The sequence below is a fragment of the Plectropomus leopardus genome, chromosome 12, assembly GCF_008729295.1.
Source record: "Plectropomus leopardus isolate mb chromosome 12, YSFRI_Pleo_2.0, whole genome shotgun sequence".
In the NCBI taxonomy this organism is placed as follows: Eukaryota; Metazoa; Chordata; class Actinopteri; order Perciformes; family Serranidae; genus Plectropomus; species Plectropomus leopardus.
In genome coordinates this window covers 18372600-18393633 of record NC_056474.1, presented here as the reverse complement: position 1 = coordinate 18393633, position 21034 = coordinate 18372600, and the positions used below count along the sequence as shown (strand labels likewise).

Here is a 21034-nt window from a genome sequence, read left to right as displayed (position 1 = left end):
TCTTTTAAAAGCGTGCAAAGAAGAAGTAACTTAACAAGAAATGTCCAAAAAATTTATAGAGAAATCCGTCAAGAAGTATAAGAAAATTACCTGTAAATAAGCAATTAAAAATAGAAAAAATAAATGAAAAACAAAAGCAAGGAACACAATGTCTCCAAGAGTGTTTTTTTTTTGTTAATATAATGATAAATATTTAAGACTTATTTTCAGGTAATCTCCTTTTACCTTTTTACTACTTTTTGCAATTTATGTGACATATCTTGCCAAGTTGCTGCTTCAGTTACTAATGTTTTCAAAAGAACCAGACGTTTAATAGCTTGTGAAAGGCGTCTGTACACAGCACAGGAAAACTGATTTTGATCTAGGTCTTACAGGACTGAATTTTTTTGAGTAATGGTGATATTCTTCTCTTGCTCCAGAGGTGGATGAGGGACTGTACTTTATTTATCAGAGTAGGGGGTGGCTGGGGTGCAACTTTGTTTTTTGATTCTTGACAGACCTACACATACTTTTTCCTTGAGCTTTCCTGAGTTACTGAGGGAAAATGCATGAGCCTCCCTCCCTCATCAGTAAACATATTTCACAGTTTTGGCAATGGAAAGTGGTGTGATTTGGTAGTTGTTGTTTTTTTTTCAAAGAAAATATGCTTTTCAGACCCACTTGTGGCTTTTGGGATTCCGTTGCTATCTAAAATAATACAAAATATGATGATTTAAAGTAGAATGTCCCTCCCCTAAGACAAAACAAGAACATAACTCCCTCTCCAGTGTTAAAAAAAATATTTAAAGTGCCAACCCTATTTTGCACCTTCTCCTCCCCTCTCATAAATAACAGTTCCTAAACTGCTCTAGATTCCCACTTCCAGTGAATGGGAGCAAAAAGAAAAAAACAAATTTTTCTATGAGGACACTGGAAACATGGTTGTACTTTTAAACTGATGGTTGTGTGGGTGGTCTTATTTTTTCATCCTGCAGAGTCCATCTGATTCAACTCTACTTTTTTTGTCCAAGTTGAATCAAATCACCTCTCCACAGGAGTTTTTCCTCCCTCTAACCACAGGGAACATTTTGCATAGGGTCATTCAGCTCTGAAGCAAGTCTAAATGTACTCAGGCTGATCTCTTGCACACACCCACAGCCCACACACACACATCTGTGCACCAGATTGCCTAACCTTCACATTCCTGATCTCGGACAGTCTGGAATCCGCAGTCTTTAAATGCAAACACGACCCCAGGTAGCATAAAAAAAAACAAAAAACACTGGACTGAAAATTGTCTTCACAAACATATGCACATACATTCGAACAAAAACATAACACAAAGCAGCAAAGTTAAGTCATAAAACTATATTTATAAATAAAAAGAAATTTTTTCCTTGATAAAAGAGTAGTGTGAAAGTCATGGTAAGAAATTTTTTTCCACTATACATTATCACAAGACAGAGTCGGAAAATGCTCTGGTTAACAGATGAAAATGCAGTTGTGTAGTGTAAAAATGACTCTTGAAGCTGGATGCTCAGGTTTAGTGTTGAAAAATGAAACTAGTTGTGACCAACTACGTATATAATAAAACAAATGCATTCTTACAGTAAGAAGGACTGCGGTTCTCTTGCACTACATACACATTTTCCATTTCTTTCTCTCTTAAGTCAAGCAAACATTTAAAACGTCTGAATAAGGTTAACAGTTAGTGTTCGTTTCAGCTTTCTTTCAGGGTTTTTCTTTTCTTGTTAGGTCAGCGAGTGTGAATTGAAAAAATGGAAGGAGGGAAGAGGCTTTTTTTTCTCTCAGTTTGGATGTGAACAGGGGCGGGGAGGACAGAGGGTGATAGATAAGGGAGGCAGAGCGAAGAATGAAGAGAAGAACAAATGAAAAACATCCATGTAGAAAAGCGCTGAGTCATCTTCCCCAGCTGTCTGCTTCCACCGTCTCCCTCCCTCTCTTGCTCTTTGTCCTCACGCAAACTCTTCCCCACTGAGGAGCGGAAACTGAGAGAGGCGCTTTGGTTCCATCTTGAGCGAGGGGGTTTCTTCACTGAAGAAAGTATGGCCACTACTACTAGGAAGAAAAGCACAAGGGAGGAGGAACATTTTCTCTTGACATACACACCACGGTTGGTTCCATTTCTGCTATTTGGAGAGTGGAGTCAAGGTCTTGGGTTACAGCTTCTGCAATCTTCCCTCCCTCCTGTCCTGTCATGCTGTCCTTCTCAGTCTCATAACAACACGAGAAAGCCCAATCTGCTACTTTGTTATCGGCCTACAACCTGCGTTACATCACATCTACAAAGAACTCTCCGGCATTGCCCACCGCCATGCGCAGAGACTGGCGTGAGGCAGTGAGCTCAGGGGGCACAGAGGCAAGCTCTCTGCCTGGTGGGGCGCCAGGTGCAGCTGTAGACAGATGTTGGGGCTGGGGGGGCAGGCCAGGGGGGCCATAGACGAGGCCAGGACCGTAGGCTATCGAGTGGGAGTTTGCACTGCGGTGGCTGACGGAGCTACGGACGCTTCGCTCACTAGGGGGAGCCACTGAGCGCTCGCTCGGAGCTCGGTGGCTCCTGATCTCAGTTTCGCTGCCGCTGCCACCGGACTTCCTCCCCTCGTTCTTACTGCAGTTGGAACCACTGCTTCCTATAGACAGAGCAGAAGAGAAAAATATTAAACCAAAGTGCAATATATAAACACATGTTTGTTTACTAAATCTGAGTGACCTACATGAAACAGTCTCTCTCTCCCTAACTAAGGGTCTCCACCTCAGTGGACATTTTTTTTTTTTTAATTGTTGTTGCCTCTGTATTTAAGTCTTATATTTGGTCTTTTGCACTATTTTGTCTCATGTTTTCTTTTGTCTTCTATTTATTTTAAGATCTCATCTTATTGTTATAATTTTTTGTCTTTTTTTTTTTTTTTACCTCATTTTCCGTGCTTACTCCGTCAAGTACTTTGGGTTGCATGATTGTATGAAAGGTGCTATATAAAAAAAGTCTGATTTGATACATGAACCATTCACTCCCATCTGGGTGCCAGCAGAAGTGACGCAGGAAGCAATGAAGCAGTTTGTGGGAAACTCTCAGGGGAACTGCATGACTAATGCAGACATGCTTACGGAGCATTTACTGCCTCTCACAGGCCAAACAGCACAGCCATTACTGATGGCAATTACATGTTTTCATTTTATTACCACAGCTTCCTTTAGAGGCAAGTTCTTCAGACTGATGAATTTAAAACCATCACAGTTTCTACCCTTAAAGGAATATTCTGACATTTTGAGTTCAGTGCATTCAATAGTGGTGTGCAACCACAAATTGAGTACAGGACATCTGAGATATTTTGTGCAGTCAGTGAGCTCAGCTGTTGTTGGTCAGTAAATATCTCCATTGCGTAAGAAAACTGTTCCTAAAACCACAATGTCTGGTTTTCTATTTCTACACATGTAAAATATACAAAATAAAACATGTCAATAAGGCAGCTGTGGAGCTGCTGGAAGGAATATTTTGCACTCTTGAAAGAGCCAGGCTTTCCCCTTCAAGTCTTTGAAGTAAGCTAATTTAAACATGCACTGGACCTCCAGCTGTATAGAAAATATGGAGAAAAAATGTATGTGGATTTTCTCATGTGGCTCTGGATAAGACAGCAAACAAGATGTTCAACCCAGCAAGATGTTGGAGCATTCCCTTTAAATCTTTCTGTGCAAAGTGAGAGATCTACCAAAAGCTCTGTCTCTGTGGGCTTAAAAGAGTGAATGTTAAAGATTTGCTCCTCTAGGGAAATGCAACTGTAGCTTGCATGAATTCATGTCAGTTACAGTGACTGTAACAACTTATTGCTGTTTCTGTGTTACAGCCTGTAAGCTCTGTTTAAAGTGTCATATTTAAGATATGTTTTGGCAACATATTGTCTGTGTCATACATACAGATGATGGAAAAGATTTGCTCAGACAGAATTGTGCTCCTCTGGGCTTTGGAGAAGTTCCTGCAGACATTTTAAAACTTCTTGCATCATGAAAACTTTTCCTCATCAAAATCTGTGGTTACTGATGTGATTTCAAGCTCACTGCTGCTGCTGTTCTTTGTGAAGGAGGAACCGTCACACTGAAACGGGCACACTTCAACCCTCTGGGAGTCTGGTGTTTTTTTAAGTTAAGATTTGAGATGGAGTGTTACAACATTAATGTCTTAAATTTTGTTTCTACCAGTAATCTTCTGATTGTTCTTCAATATGTCTTGAATTTACTGGTGATGAACACATAAAGTATGTCTGTTCATGCTGCACTCACCACTGTGCTGGCTTCCTGCACTCCCAGTGCCTGGTCCACCGTGGAAGGGCTGCTGCAGGTCATATGGGTGTGGTATGGGGAACTGGTAGGGCATGGTCATGGGCCAGGGGGCCGCCCCGGGATGTGGCAGAGGGGGGAGAGTGTCCTGATCCGAAGCACCCCCACTGGAACCATCGTGATCATGGAGAGACAGATGGGTCATATCTGAGGGAGACAGAAGAAACAACTAATTTAGATCCAGACACGACATGAACAGTTTGTGGAGACTTGATTTTATTGCCAACACTCGATGCAGATCTAACCAAAGAGCTGAGCGTCCACTTACTGCCACAGAGGTCTCCAAAGACATAGTAGCACTGTTCAGAGAAGGTGATCTTGTTTACGGTGTGTCGGATGTAGCCGGCCTTCAGCAGGTTGCTGGCGTATTTACGGGCTTCTCGGCGATCTGAGAACCCTTCCACATGATGGAAGAGCCAGTCCACCACATCAGAACCTGAGGACATAAAGATGCAATATCCAAGGTGATGATTTATGAGATGTTTATCTGTCCAGAGCTGATTTTGCTGTGTTCAGCAACAAAGCCAAATCTTTACTGGACGAAACAAAGGAAATACAGCTGCTATGATATGAAACTTGGAGCAGTAAAGGAAAACTATATGGGATGATTATTATTATTCTTTCTGAAGTAATACAATAGGCTTTCACTGAGACAGACAGGAATCTACAAGCTGAACTGTGTAAATAAAGAGTAGAGACGGCTGTGCATACTGATGAAGGAGAGAATAAATGCTGGATCACGCCGTCTGCTTTGACACATACCGATAAAAGCGTTAGCGATGGTTATCTTGAGCCACATCCTGTCCCGCACCTCCAGACCAGACTCTGGGCATGCCATGGCCTTAGCAACTGTTGCCATGTCGCTGTGGATGGAGAGATGGAAGTCGTCGAATCCTGGGAAAGTGCAGAGGACATGTTATCATGGGAGCTGAACCACATCCTTCTGTCACAGCTGAAACTGTTTGAATGTGATCTGTCTCAAGTGATGTTTATGTTTAGCAGGACAGAACCTGTTTGACAGAGAAAGACATTAATCTCACACACACGTCAGAACTGTTGCTGTATTTTGTTTTGTTTCCTACAAATTTAATGAAAGCACAGCTGTGTGCTGTTACTGCATCTCTGACAACTCCAAAAATGTTGGTCTGTTTTGGAATTTGCCTCAAATAATATTTGGTTTCCTGTGGTCTGGACTGTAATGTGACCCCAGTTCTGTCTTGGTCATGAATCAGACCGATTAAGCTGGATCTTTGTTTGCATTGGACTACGGTTGAGCTGGTCTTCACAAAAAAAACAAACAACAAAAGCCTGATGATATGTATAAAATGTCCTCCCTAGAGGACTCAGTTAATTTCAAGATAAGATAAAAAGTGCTATAATTTACCTTTTGGTGTTCCCACTTCAATCTTTCTAATCTACCACTATCTCAAGTAGTGATTTCCTTTATTTCCCAGAATGCTTTGTGACTATCCCCAATAAGTAGAGCGTGAACATCGTCTTTTGGGATTATTGTACATGATAAAATTTGACATTAAGTTCAAATAAATTCATAATTTTTAACAACTTGTTAACAAGCACAAGTAAATGATTTCTAAATCCTCAAAAGGAAGAGATTATTAAAAATGTATTTAGTAAATCCCAAGTAATTTTTCATACTTCTAGGATAAAAGCTTCAGCCACATCCTTTATGCAAAACTCAACCTTTTATGTGGCTGCACTGCATTATGTACTGTTGAAGCTTTCTTACCTGTGACATATTTTTCCCTGTATGATTGTTGGACAACAGAGAAAAGTAGTGCAGAAAGAAACCATTGCTCACCAACTGAACACTCGTATCTAAGACTGCAGACAGATTTTTCTCTTTTAAAACATCACTGGCCATATTTCCGTTAGATTGTCAAGCAATTTTTTAAGCAAATATTTGAAATTTTGCAAAAAAGAAAAATGAATTAGGTGCTTCTCTATCAGCTTGTATGGAAAGAATAAACTAGGTTACACAAAGTGCAGTTTTGCCAGAAGTTGGCAGCATAGTGGATGTTTTACAGATGGCTGTAATCTGCCAGTGAATAGAGTAGAAAAAGTAGGGCCTTCTAACCCATCTATGAGAGAAAAACTTAGAGAGGACTTAAGGAATTTCTTTTAATTGGGCAAGATTTAAAAATTATTTTATGTCAGCTGGTATGGGCCATGATTCCTGTTGTCTGGAGACGAAGACAAATTAATGCAATGGCTGTAATGCACGGGGAGATGCAATAAACGGAAACAACAGTCATGAGATAAGTCGTGAGTTATATGTTCGCTACGTCAGAACTTATTCAGCAAAGGGGTTTATGTAAATGTAGTTAAATGTGGCGAAGGTCATTAAACAAATCAAGCCTGTCGGCAATACAGTAGATCAATTATCCAAAATATAAGAAAACTGTACCAATAAACCATAAATTGTACCCAGAAATGCACAGTTTAGGCATGTGATGATCATGTTAAATATGTGTTCTGTCTGAGAGGGGAAATCTCCATAAATTATATCAATTTGGTCAAGAAAGTTTGTCAAGAGAGGAAATATTTTCCTTCTGAAAAAAAGAAAAAGAGAACATCCCTGTTCCTCCAAAGATTACAGGGAAGATGAAAGTTGTGAGTTATGGCACAGTTTTGACAAGAGTTACTGAGCAGATGGAAGCTGTGAGGCTGAAGACAGTAATAGCTGGAACAGACAGTAGTCACAAGAATGCAGTGAGAGGGCAGGGCCACACTTTACACTGAGATATACAAACGTGGCTGAGCAAGACATCACTGCATTTTTGGAGGTCTCAGTGCAGGGGCTCAATGTTCAAAAAAGTGATACCCTGAAATATCAACAATCCTGGATGACTTTATGACTCCTGCCATAAGAGTGTGGACAGACAAAGTTATCTATGAAGCGCCTTTACGAGTAGGTTATCTAAAAAGCAAACAAAAAAATTGGTACACACTGTAAAACATTTTTAAAAAAGGACAGCAAAACAAATAAGTACATTGTAAATTCAAAAAGAGGGAGGCATGTAAGCAAAAAATCAATTTGTAGAGACAAAAGGAAAGTGAATGGAAAACTGTGACTAAGAGTTATGGTAGGAAGTTGTTTTGAATTAAAGTGCTGCAGGAACGTGTGACTCACGTTCAGTCTCTGGGATGGAGCTGCTGATGGAGGAGCTGGTGGAGGTGACGGTGCTCATAGAAGGGCTCATGCCATACGCAGGGTATACCCCAGTCATAGCCGCCGTGTGGGACACCCACGCAGCCGGGTCGATGGGCCGGATTGGCTCACCTGTTAAATAAAATGCAGGACAAGCAGTTACCAAAACAGATGGTTCTGGAATTAACTTTACTAAAATAACAAGGAAGAGTGAGAGAAAAACTCACTCCTGGGCAGAGCAAAGCAGCTCCGAGGGTTTGGGTCCCAGCACTTGGCCACAGTCAGAGTAATGGGCCTGTTTATAAACACAGAGACAAAAGAACTGAGTCAGCTTCAACTTTAAATTCAGTCATGCCCTTGTTTTGCATCTGTGTTTTATGGATGGATATTTCTATCTATTGCTGTGAAAGAATATCATTGCATAAATTAACTTGTGCCTGCTGCTACTTACCCAGGCTTGTGCACTATGTCTCTCAGTACTCGAACTGCATCGTCATTGCTCATGTTCTCAAAGTTTATGTCGTTCACCTACAGAGGTGAAAATGAAAGAAAAAAAAATGTGTCAGGTTGTAAACATACAATTGCACAAAAAAACATGATTCATTATAAGAATGAATGAAAGCCTTACATTAAATTGCTATATTCCTATATAACTAACAAAACACCTTGACTGAGTTACAGTTATATCAATAAATCCCACGACACAAAGCCTTTAGTGAACTAGCAGAGTTTCAACATGCTGTGCAACATAAAAAGTGGCTTTGCAATAATAAAAATGATCATTAGAGTCATAAACGAAAAAACACTTACACAGTATATTAAAAAAGTAGTAAAAGTATTTCTTAAAAATCTTAAACTACTACATGTTCTATAATATATATTGCCACATACATTAACAGCACTGATCACACTCAAGAAATGCTTTTTTTTTCAATCCTTTATACATTTGCATCTGAATGAAAAACCTTTGAAATTGCTCTAACATTACTAAGTCCTTTCACTTCACTGCAGAGGCTGGCACACAAACAAAACATGCATCTACTCCTCTGCATGTGTGTCTCTCTCCCTCAGTCATACACACACATACAGACACACACCTGCAGCAGCATGTCCCCAGGCTCAATGCGTCCGTCTGCAGCCACAGCTCCTCCCTTCATGATAGAGCCGATGTAGATTCCTCCATCTCCCCTCTCGTTACTCTGACCCACAATACTGATGCCTAAGAAGTTGTATTTCTCTGTGAAAAGGAGAGGAACACACAAGAGACGTGAAGCAGCAGTGCAGTAAGTAAAAGCAGAAATGACATCATCGTCAGCATCAATGTGGAGTAAATTGGTTACATTTGTGTTGTAAAAGGAATTTTTTGGGGGGCCAGTATAAGCGTGACAGTATAAGCGAGAAAGGGGGAGGGGTGTCAAAATAGCAAAATAGCAAAATATTTATCCAAACAAATCTAACTGCATCTGTGCAGCTTCCAAGTCACTCACCCATGTTGAGAGTGACAGTGATGATGTTCAGAGACATGGTGGAGTCTGTGATGCTGCTGAATGACGAAGACTGGGGGGAAAGAAAATAAATACGAGAAGAACAATCGAAAGTCAAAAACTGGAGCACAGTTTTTAATAAGGAGTCTGGGGGTTGATTTGTAGTCCTGTATCTAACTGTGTCTGCTCACCCTATCCATATTGGAGGCCTTAGGTTTCCGTCGGCGACGGCGGTGTCGTCTCATCAGACGAGAGGAGCTCTGCTCAGTGGAGCTGCTAAATCTGAATACAAGAAAAGAAGAAAAACTATCTTTTTAGGGACTATACACACATACAGAAAGGCTATAATACATATCTTATTACCAATCATGCATTGTACATGACTACTTTAAAACTGCAACGATTAGTCGATTAATCAATTAGTCAAGAGAAAGTAAAATTAATCACAAACTATTTTGATATTGTTTTATTGTTTATGTCATTTTTCAAGCAAAAAATTAAAACATTTGCTGCTTCCAGCCTTTGAAATGTGAGACACTGCTGCTTTTCTATGTCCTTCACAATGGTTATTTAAAAACCTTAGAGTTTTGAACTGTTGGTTAAACAAAAGAAGCAATCTGGGCTCTGGAAAACTGTGATGAGCACTTTTCACTTTTTTTTGACATTTTATATACTAAACAATTATTTGAATAATGGTGAAAATAATCTGCAAATTATTTAACTAATAATCGTTAGTTGCAGCCCTTGACTACTGAACTAAAGAAATTATTAAATTAAATTAGATTAATTCAGTTACTAGAAAATAAATCCTACCTAAACAAAAAGAAAACCATTATAATATGCATAAAAATACCTGCACAGAAATAAAAGCTTTTTCCCCCATTTAACTTGTCTAAACATCAAATTAAAGCCTTAATGTTACCTACACAATAAAAAGCCCGAATAAACACTGTTTCCACAATGAAAGTGGTGCTTGCCAGGAGTCAGGACCAGCTTTAACCGTATGTAAAACAGCATCCAACTCACTTGATTTAAAAGTTATGACCTGACTGACAAATCATTTGTTGGCACCAATTATATTAAAATTTTGTTCAGGCATTTCTTTCTCTGGTGGAGGGAAATTCGTGCACTGATGAAGCTGTTACGCAGAGATCTGCATCAACAGGAAAATCATCCAGGGAGATTCCTAAAGACTGAGAACAGCAGTCTCTTAAGTGGGTTGCACATATTTTTACGACCCCTGGAGGAGACCCTGGGGGGTAACCACAAAAACCACCAGACAATTAGTCTGTGCTAATCTCTGCCAGAAACCATCATCTGTAATTCCAGATGCATTCCTCAAGCCAAAACGCCATTTTCTCACTGGGAAATGCACTTACTAACAACAAGCTGAACAGCTACACAGAATATCTGACCTGCTGGTTGCGTCATCATCCTCTGAATCAAAACAGGAAGTCGACTCCAGCTCGCTGCTCATGAAGGATGAGCAGCTGTCGTACTCAGGGCCCCCGCGTCCCATTGAACGCGATGAGTAGCCGTTCTGCCTTCCGCCTGCAGCAGAACAGCATTATGATCAGGATGACACATGTACACATGAGGCACATGAAAATTAAGATATTGTGTTACAAAAAGACAAAAGCTTAGAGTTAGTCTGCCAGGTGTCGAGTATTGTCTTTATTCTTTTCTTATCCTATCACAGTTTACAAAATGACTCACTTCAAACCATTCTTGTACTTAATTGATCAGTAATGAATACATAGCAATTACAGTTCAACTATTGTCATAATTCCACAACAGATAAATCTGGATACTGTCGCAAAAATGTTGCAAGACAACTCTGACAATCATCGTAGCATATTCATAAAGATCAATACGTCTAAAGAACTGCACAGCACCTACATGTTACTTTGACTCAAATGTTTTTTCTGCAACATCCTCCTAAAGTTATTTTCACCTACCAGATTAATGGCATTGGCCAGTTGTGAGATACATACAGTACTATGAGAAAAACAACAACACTATTTAGCAAACGTCTTTCTGACCGTGGTCGTTGGCATGTTTCCGTCGCGGCCTGTCCCTCTCTCTCCTTTGTGACACCATGGAGCCAGTCTCTGTGTCATTGTCCAAACTGTCCCGACCGCTTGCTGCTTTCCCACTGCAGACAGAAACGATGAACAGAAATCATAGCTGGTGTTGAAAAGAGACAGAATGACACTCTGGATTATCAAGGCAGTTCAGCTCATTCAGCCACAAAACAAATGTGTTTATTAAATGATTCTTGTCATTATCACATTACAAACGGTGTTGTGTAAGAAGTGTATTTGAACTTGCACATGAATTAGACTGCACCTAACAAATGTTAAAACTAGCAATGACAACACCATCTACTTTTTCATAGGTTCAGATTGCAGCTGCGGCAGAGCGTTTCAATCATGTATGACAGGAACGCCAACGTAGATTATTGATTTAAGAAGAACAGAACACCCACTGTTATGAATGTATCGTGGGGCAAAAGAACAATTATTTAGAGGCATCCGCTTATGGTGGTGGTCCAAGCACATATATACAAAAAATTTAAAAAGCATGATGGGTTGTCCTACAATTAGAAAAAGCCGGGCTGAGAGTCTAAACAAAAGCGTTGCTGCTGTTAAAGCACCATTCCATGTCTACTGATAAAAACGAATCATCCTTTTGAAGGGAACAGCCTGTATGTTCACTAACAAGCTAGCAATAAATATTTCACTTTAAGCATTACATTATTAGCATCAACTAACTATGTAACTCTTAAGCTAACTTTGTTAGGACTGAGTTGATATAGATTGCCTCTATTAAAGGCCCTATTTTCCCACGTTTTTGTGCTAAGTGACTAACAGAAACAACAATTCTTTATATTGATCCAGCATTGAGAAATAGTGCTCCATCCGCAGCAGTGAAGCAACGCTGCTGGAATGTAACCACTCAGGGCATTTGTGAAGCGTCAATTTAGTTCCACTTAAAGTGCTTGTTTTTCCACTAAAAGGCTAAGACTGTTATTATGAGCGTCTGATAACATTATGGAAAGGATCCTTCAGAGAACTGAAATGTTTTTCTTCACCTTTCGATGATTCTGTCCGTTTGTTAGTGTGTGTAACCAAGTCTCGCTCAGAGAGAAGTCTCATTCTGAAATCTCAAAGATTTTTCCGCATCATCAAAATCAATCAAATATTCAGCTATGACACTGAAAATCTCTCACTAATGTTTCCATTGTAGTCACTCCTGCAACAAGTCACATATTGCAAGATTTCTGAACGGGACTTCTCCTTGAGCAATATTTGTTCATAATAACAAACAGACCAGTGAAAGGTACAGAAAAACATTCAATTTCTCTGTAGGACCTTTTCTGTAATGTTATGAGACACTTCTAAACCGTATTATTATATTATTTATATATTATATTATTATTACCATGTTATATTCTATAACCATTTGAGCCTGTCAGTGACAAGCACAAGCACTTTTGATGGATGTAAATTGGGGGTGGCCAATTGTCCGCAGGGACTACGACTGCAGCCTGATTTGCAACTGCGGTCAATACTTGACCAATTTAAAAATTATTGTCTCCATCAGTCACCTGGACACAAAGATGTGGAAAAATAGGGTCCAGGTTCAAAAATACCAAAGTTACCCTTTAATGCAACACCAAACCATTGATCATTTGCCCAACTGATTCATCAATGTCACAAATAACGGTAAGGTTATACAAGAATTTTTTTAAAAAGTTATTTGAATAACACTGCTGTATTGACCTTCATGAAATCAGTTGCTATGTATTTGGTTGTCAGTCAGCAAAGCTGCTAGGAAAAGAAACAAATAAACAACAACAGTAGCTACTGTGTGTTCCTGCCCTCTGCAAACCAATGATCTGATGAGGAAACTGTCATGCACAACAGGAATGCCCCCCACAGCTTCAGTCTGAACTAAAAGACTGTCAGCATGAAGCATGAATGAGAAAAATCAGTACTCTGATTAACTTCCAGGATGAAGATAATCTAATGGTTAAAAAGGTAGATTTTATTTCCTCCTAGGCAGTCACAAGGTGTCATACTTTTCACATTCAATTTTCCATTTCCTCTGTAACCACGGTTATTAGGAAACACAGGACTCATTCAAGGCACACACACCGAGACAAACACAGAGTAGTCATGGCATCAGTCTTGGCACACATGCACGCGCTCACACACACACACACACACACACACACACACAAAATCTCTCTGTTGCACATTAAATTAAATATGCTACAAAGTCTTCTATGAATATACTGACTGATAGGACGGTGGTCTTGAGTCTCCGATGCCCCCAGTCCTCTCCAAAGGGGGTGCCGGCTCTATACTGTCTGCCACTGAGCCTGCATCTGTGTGGGCCCCATCTCCAGAGACCAACTGTCAACAGACGAAGAGTCAGGTCAGAGGGATGAGACAAACACTCAGAGGGAAGAATACACTGAAAGACAAGGAGCAAGTGGGCAGCAGAGCCACGTCAGAGCTCCTCTGTGTTTACACTACACCATATTCAAGGCCTGGGTGGTATATCCTGTTTAATTGTCACTGCCTAAAGGCTTGGCAGAGTTGAGGAGCTGTTAGACTACAATGTTTGATTAAATGTAAAAATCAATTTGTCTTCTGCTAATTTCCTGCTGGAAGAGCAAGGCTGTCCAAAAGGCAGCTGTGGATTCAAAGAGTTGTGAAAGAAGGAGCCTGTGCCAAGTTGTGATTGTCTACCTGACAGTGTTGCCCAAGTTACCAACACGTGGGAAAAAAAGTGGAATGCAAAGGACCATAACTGAGTTTTCAGGGGAAAGCATATGACTGGTAAATTTTAACATTAATATATTTAGCTGTCAACATTTCCAACAGTTTTTCTTTTCCCCTTTTTCTTTTACTTTCAAAACATTCCAGCGAACATTAGTCCTGCTCACTCAAGATCTTATTTTTGACGTTCTGCCATAGATCTGGAGTTCTGTGGCATCTTGGACGTTGTCCATATCAGAAAAGAAACACGTACTTGCAGGATGTGCAAGCAAAAACAAGCTTAAAGGCTAACATTAGATCGGTGTGGAAATGTCTCCACTATTAGCAGCCGATGGTTGGCTTAGAAGCTGAAATTGCCTGCTGTTTATAATCATTCACTATTTAAAAAGTATCCTTTGTCTGTTGTGTAATGATATGAAATACAGCTGTTTGAAATGCAGTCCAGCACAAAAAGATCTGGTTCAATTTGATTTTATAGACAACAGGCCCAGATTGTATCATGTTAACATCACCACACCCATCAAGGTATTATGACATTGTATATTATTATACATAGTGTTTTGCCCTACTATATCTGACCACGAGTCCAAAACACAAAGATGTTCACTTTACTTGACTGTCTGTAGGGCTGCAACTGTCTGTGTTAAAAACAGTTAATAAATGATAATGTATCTTGATATATGTTAATGAAATACCAAGCGCATCGCAAAACTTTTTTATGGCAATAATATCATGGCATAGCTGTTGTGATAATATTGCATTATTGGGCCTGATCAAACTCAAGAGGTGTGACATACAAAAAGGTTTACCTGGTCATTTGTCACTCGGGTGTATTGCCAGAGAAATGATTACGTAAACTTTATGACCCTGTGTTCTTTAGAAACAGTTTACTAGAGTCTATGTCAGAGGAAAGTGGTAAAACAAATCACATTTGAGAAGCTGGAGCCATGAAATGTTTGGCTTTTTTGTGTTTTAATCAATAAACCATTTCAGTTCTACCATGCATCATTGAAAAACTCAACTTGTACAGACACCTGTACGGACATAATAGTGATATACAGATTAAAAAATAATGACCATGTGCCCTGCTACTCATTTTGTTCAGCCTTTTATCCAGGCAATATCTCTACATGGTTTCTTTTACTGTTTTATTTTTAGTTTACAGTGACAACACTTTAAAAGGGGAGAAAAAAATTAACAAAAGCACAGTTAAGGTGCACTAAGGTGTAAAAAATAATTTGAAAATCTACCTGTCAGCTGACAGTGAAGTACAACAGGCCAGACTGAGCGTGCTGGCCTGTTGTGATGATGTGCTGATAGCGAGCCAGGCCCCCAGAGAACAATCAATCACAACATTGAAACAACAGATGAACAGTGGAGACAAACAAATGGACACACTGTAACAGAGATAACGTTTCATTGTAAACGGAACATTTCAACAACCCCCGAGAGATTAGAAAACTTTCAACCGCACAAACAAACACATAAAGACAAGAACTGGCTTTGAACTACCGCCAACAAAACCTCCACAGTCTAATGAAAATGACCACGGCAGAGAGACACATCAAGACGAGCACGCTGGCTTTTAAATTCAAAAATCCAGCGATAACACTGTTGATGATTCTGAAATAAAACCTATAATTCTAACCACATTGTAGTAAATTAACCGACTGCATCGGCCTTTCACATCAAGAAACAGAGCACTCTTTCTCACAACTTTACTTTCCCCACCCTGTGAGATTCAATCTTCCTGTTAGAGGACACGCAGTGAGGCTCTTTGTTACGGGGTATTTTCCTCCTATCCTGTGATTTCACTTGCTCTTAACCCAATTTCAATGTCGAGGGGAGAGGAAGGGAGCACCAGATGTCTCTTGTATTGTGGAGTCAGGGAGAATTATTGCTCAGAGCCTCGAAATGAGACACTGCATGCAAGTACATGTATGTATGTATGTGCTGCGTGTGGTGACTAGCATGTGCAGGGAATTGAAAACCACTGCTGCTCATTTTCCTAAAAGGGCTTAAAAACACAAGATAATAGAAGAGGAGCAGCGTGTTTGCATGTGTCTGTTTCTCCTAAGATCATTATGTGATAATGAAATTATCACACAGATGCATAGGGCAGCTCCCTAGAGATGGAGTATGATTGTGGTCGCAGGCCAACAGATGGGAATCACTGTTGTACACACACGCAGTTGCTACACAGTCACTTACTTACCCACACAAATATGTGAACACAGACAAGCAAAAAACAACACACAACAACAAAAAAAGACAATAAACAAACAAGAAAATCAATCCGGGGGGTATTTTGAACCTACCCACGACACCACGCGTCCATTAAAACAGGGCAGTTTAGCGTTGTCATCAGATATTTCCTCCTTTACCACCCTGTAAAGAGAACAAAGCTTTGTTTCAGTCAACCTTAACTTACACAAAAGCACTTAGGCAATAAACATGAGGCTTGAGATGGGCAATACTTCCATGAAGGCAGACACTGACAACTGGGACAACCAATACTGATGGAACAGTGCACTTACTACAGTGTTTATACACACTGCCAGACAGAGATATGCTATATTGACAATATATTTTTTTCAGTGCTGATTATTGTGTAACAGAGGCAGGTGAGCACGTAAAATGTATTCCCTAAACCTTTCTGCAAAACTAAATCTACTTCTTCATGGTTTGTTGCCTGCGATGGTGAAATATAACCAAGTTGAAGAAAATATAAAGAGGAGTGGGAGCAACACTGCTGTATGCTCTCATACAGTTTAGCACTATGAACCCATTGAAAACTAGAGTGGCATCACTTTTCTTGTGCATATTGCAATATTTAAAATTATGTCACATAATTGTTATGATTTGTAGATACTTGATCTCATGCAGTTTCCTTGTTTTTGCTTAGAATTTTCAGGAATTTTTTTGCACTTTTCAAGTTCTTGGTAATTTTTGGGTAATTTCTTCTTTGCTGCTCATTGTTTTCTTCCCATGTGTTTGAAAGAAATAGCATCAATTTTCAGGTTTCAAAGGATAAAACAAAATCTCAGAGGGGAGGCCAACATCACTGCATGTCAGAGACTTCCAAGCACAGACATGGGAAACTAATCAAAAAGAGGGCAAGTCTGACATAAATGTGTTCAGGCATTAGCTATAAAGAAGTGCCTGTCTATACACCAAAGGCTGCTAAAAAGGAAAGCTCTTAGCTCTGAAATTAACAGGCATGCATGTTAGGATTTTCTATGCAAACACACTTCTGTCTGTGTTTTTAACCAATTCAACTGTAAGAAATTTTCAGCAAACCTTTCCAGTAAATTAATCTTCAACTTACTGCCTACTTGCAGGAATCAAGAACAAATCAGGCATGTATTGAGCAAGTGCCTCAGACTACTGGCGACGAAACGATTAGCTGTGCCTTTCAGAGAAGAAGGAATAGTGATGGTCAGTGAACATTTCTCTCAGAGTCTTGGTAAATACAGACACTATTCCAGTCTGACAGGTTGCTCAGTCTATAGCACCATTTGGAGTAAAGCAGGCTTCTGCTTTTAAACAGCCTTCGGCTTGTAGGTCAAAATATACTATATGTGGCCCCCACATTTTTGGTTAATCTAACCAGATCATTTTGCATTTTGTCCATTCACCTCACTATGGCAGGAATATAATATAGTTTGTAGACATGGACCGAGTAGGAACTATGTAGGTGGAATTAATGCGTCTTCAAGAACAGACAACAACCAAGCAAACAAACGGTTACCCAACAGCAGACATTTCCAGCTAGGTAGCAAACAGAGCCACAGCAAAGTACAGGGCCTAAGAAAGCTTTTTTACATTCGAGTATCGCTATTGTATGTTTCACGATACAGTGATTTTGAAAATCAATACTGAATCTGTTTTTAAATTAACTGTTTACATGTGTTGTGCTCAAACCCCCAAATGCTAAGTAGTGTTGTAATCTGTCTTCAGTCATGTGATTGTGCCATTTCAATTTGACAACATATCCCCAACGAGTTACAGGACTGTGATAAATACAGATCCTAGTGTTTAAAAGTATTTTTTTTTATGGTGGAGTGGCTTTTCTGACAGTTTTCATTAAAATTAGATTAAAATGATAACAATATATCGCCTTGCTTACAATGTTGCAGTATACTGTCGATATATTAAATCATTACCATTGTCTTAGTATGTATTGTATCGCCAATACAGAGCTCCAAAGTAAGTTGGCGGCAAATTGTTTTTCCCTGAAAGATGAAACAGTTGTTTTTTTCTCATTTGTGCGGATTTTTTTTTCTCCAAATAGCCTACATGACGCAGGACGCTGCCCTTGGGGGTCAGTAACAAAGTACATTTAGTTAAGTACTGTACTTAGGTAGAGTTTTTTTAATAATCTGTACTTGACTTTATTATTACTTTTTTGGAAATGTATTACTTTGACTCCACTACATTTAAAAGACAAGTATTGTGCTTTTGGTACCACTATATTTCTATGAAAGCTCTCATTACTTGTAACATTAGCTTTGCTACATTTTAAATGTTTGCTCTATTTACCACATACAAACTTCATCACAATCTAGAAGAATTCGCCATTCAACCTGAGAAATAATATCAATTTGTGTTTCTGTGGGCATTTCTATAGGCCTTGCAGCGTATTCAACAAGCTTGCATTTCACGGGTTCTACAAACAAGTCAGTGCATTTAGTGGGTTGTTTTACAGTCAGTAGGTTCTCTAAATGTATTGTGACAAAGTGCAACTATACATTTTTTAAAGTACTTGAATACATACCTTTTTAAAAGCAAGTACAGCAGTGTTTTATTTCAAGTAATAACTTGACTCAGCAACTTTCACTTGTATTTGAGTAACATTTGACCAGGAGTACCTATACTTTGACTCAAGTAAGAGAGTTGTGTACTTTGTCCACCTCTGATATTTCACATAATCTATTCTGTCCTTTCATTAAAAAAAGTTTGTACACCCCTAGAGTAAAAGTTTCAATGGTCTATTTACAGAACATCCCTCCACTCTTCAGAACATGAATAGCTGTGGGTCCTTTCAAACATGTCTTTGCCACTTGTGAATGTTAAGAAGTTGTTGCCCCACCCTAGTTTGACTTAAGCCAAAAACAACTCTGGAAACCTGGCTGAAATTTTTAAAAACAGTACATTTCCCCTCTTTTTAAACTCTGTAGAAGTCACAGTCTGAAGGAACATAAAACGTCTACTTTTCCAGCCATGTTTTAACACAAAAGGACATGCTCATAAAGCTGCCAGAGTGATGAACAGGGCATTCCTGTGTCCAACTCTGCATTCCTCGGGCTAATAGACAACAACAGCAGGAGCCTGCAGGACTCTGTACTGACTGACTGAAACTAACCATTTACACTCTGACGTTAGCCTGTTAGCACAAACCTTACCATACATTGGACACCAACTGACAGCTGTAACTGAGCTATGCTGAAGTTGCCTTCAGCAGTTAAGGGAAAAGTAACTTGCACGCTTTTTGCACCTCTTACTGTTGTGAAAGCATATTAAACACTTAAGATAAAACCCAGACGCTGTGTGAATCTCCCTTTCACATTTGCACATTTTTTAATCTATTTGTAAAAATGCAATAAAGAGATTTCACTGTGTTTCTCACATGTAGACCACACTGCGCCAGGTCCAGATCACCACACCTAGATGGGTCAATTTGGACAAGATTATCCAAGAGGGCTACAGAAAACTTAAAACACAATTTCAGTTTTGTGAAACCTGTATTCTGTTTGACCTGGACCTGGTTTAATGTGGTGAACATGTGAAAAGAAGCAGTGAAATCTACCTTTGTTATTATCATTATTATGTTGCATTTTCACAAATAGAATAAGGATTAACAAATCTTAAACTGTGTTTTAAAAAGTCTTAGGCGCCTCCGGAATAATCTGTTGTTGATTTGTCTTGCTATCGTGGGTTCTGATCCGGACCTTGTCTAATGAGGTCAACATGTGAAAAAAAACAAGTAAAATCTTCACTGTTTGCGTTGTAACAAAAAGAATAAAGATTTTACAGATGTGAAAGTGGGTTTCAGACTGCGTCAGGGCTTTACTTTAAATATCTAACATGCTTTCACAACACTAAAAGCTGCAAAAACTGAGGATCTGTCGCTAAGGAGTGCAAGTTACTCTTCCCTGAAATCTTCCCTTAAATGCTCCATCGGAAGCTAACCTCCGTGTCATTTTAACTGGATATAGTGTTGTCAACTACTACAGTTTCCACTCAACGTAAGATAAGTTAGAATGGCATTCAGGGCTTTGGCATGTGTTCATGAAACTTACAAATACCAAACTTGGTCAGACAAAGTCAATGCATAAGCTAGCCACACAAGCAATGTAAACAAACGGGGTCGGGACGCTAAACAGACCTGCTAACGCTGCGAGCTAACGGCTAACAAAGGAACAAGTAGCTAGCTAGTGATCGACAGCCAGGTAGCGTTAAAACTGATGACAAGCCAGCTGACAGAGGTGACGACTAAATTAAACCAGCTGCAATAACGTACAGAAAACCCAAGAGTGTTGGGCTGAATCCGTTAAACAGAATAAACCCTTTAACAGTTACCCGAAGTCATCGTCCATGGATTTGAAGAAGAATTTGTAATTTGGTTTCTTGAGGACATTTTTGAAGTCTGCCAGAGTGACTTTGTCCGCCGGCACCGACAGTTTCACCAGATATGGTGTTTCCTGGTCGTCGAGGTGGTAGATAATTTTGGTCTCCCCCATCTCGGACTGCGGCTAAGGCGAGGCAGGCAGGGTGCATCAAGCCGAGGGCCTGGCAGGCTCCCTCTCGGGCCCCGACTCCCCGTGGCGCTGGCGGCGGCTGTGCCGTAGTCCTCCCGGCTCTCCCCGGCTGACCTAGTCGCTACGTAGCCCTGGTTCTCTCTTCTCTACGCCAGCTCGCGAGCTCTACGCCTGCCTTTCTATTTTAAAAAAAAAGCACCTTGCTCCTCCACAAAGCGTCCTAACACCGCCCGACGACTGAATCGCGTTAGTTCCCTTTTGTATTGAACTTTCAAAATGCAGCTGAAGGCTTTTAAATAACCGGAAAACTGTTTGAAAACGAAGCAACGATAAACACTCTCTGAAGGGTCGGTTTTCTCTTCTCGCTAGCTGCCAAGCTCGGCACTTTGTTGCACACGAAACTGCACAAAATCGTCCAAGCCTGTCTCGGAGGGGCGCCATCCACAGGAGAGGAGGAGACTGACAGCTTCATGTGGACATTACTTCTGCTGCAGTGCA

The 21034-nt window shown here is 39.9% G+C and overlaps 1 protein-coding gene across 1 annotated transcript; it reads right to left on the bottom strand.

Moving 5' to 3' along the window:
* Positions 1-1880: 1880 nt before the first annotated feature.
* LOC121951106 (segment polarity protein dishevelled homolog DVL-3) lies at positions 1881-20930 on the bottom strand. The gene is made up of 15 exons (XM_042497330.1): positions 20358-20930; positions 16094-16163; positions 13291-13406; positions 11028-11140; positions 10401-10536; positions 9177-9267; positions 8989-9058; positions 8599-8738; positions 7953-8029; positions 7729-7796; positions 7484-7633; positions 5095-5226; positions 4601-4768; positions 4276-4479; positions 1881-2630 (listed from the first exon to the last, which is right to left on the bottom strand). Exons 1-15 carry the CDS (start codon positions 20516-20518, stop codon positions 2272-2274), a joined length of 2055 nt encoding a protein of 684 aa, XP_042353264.1. The 5' UTR covers positions 20519-20930; the 3' UTR covers positions 1881-2271.
* Positions 20931-21034: the final 104 nt, after the last annotated feature.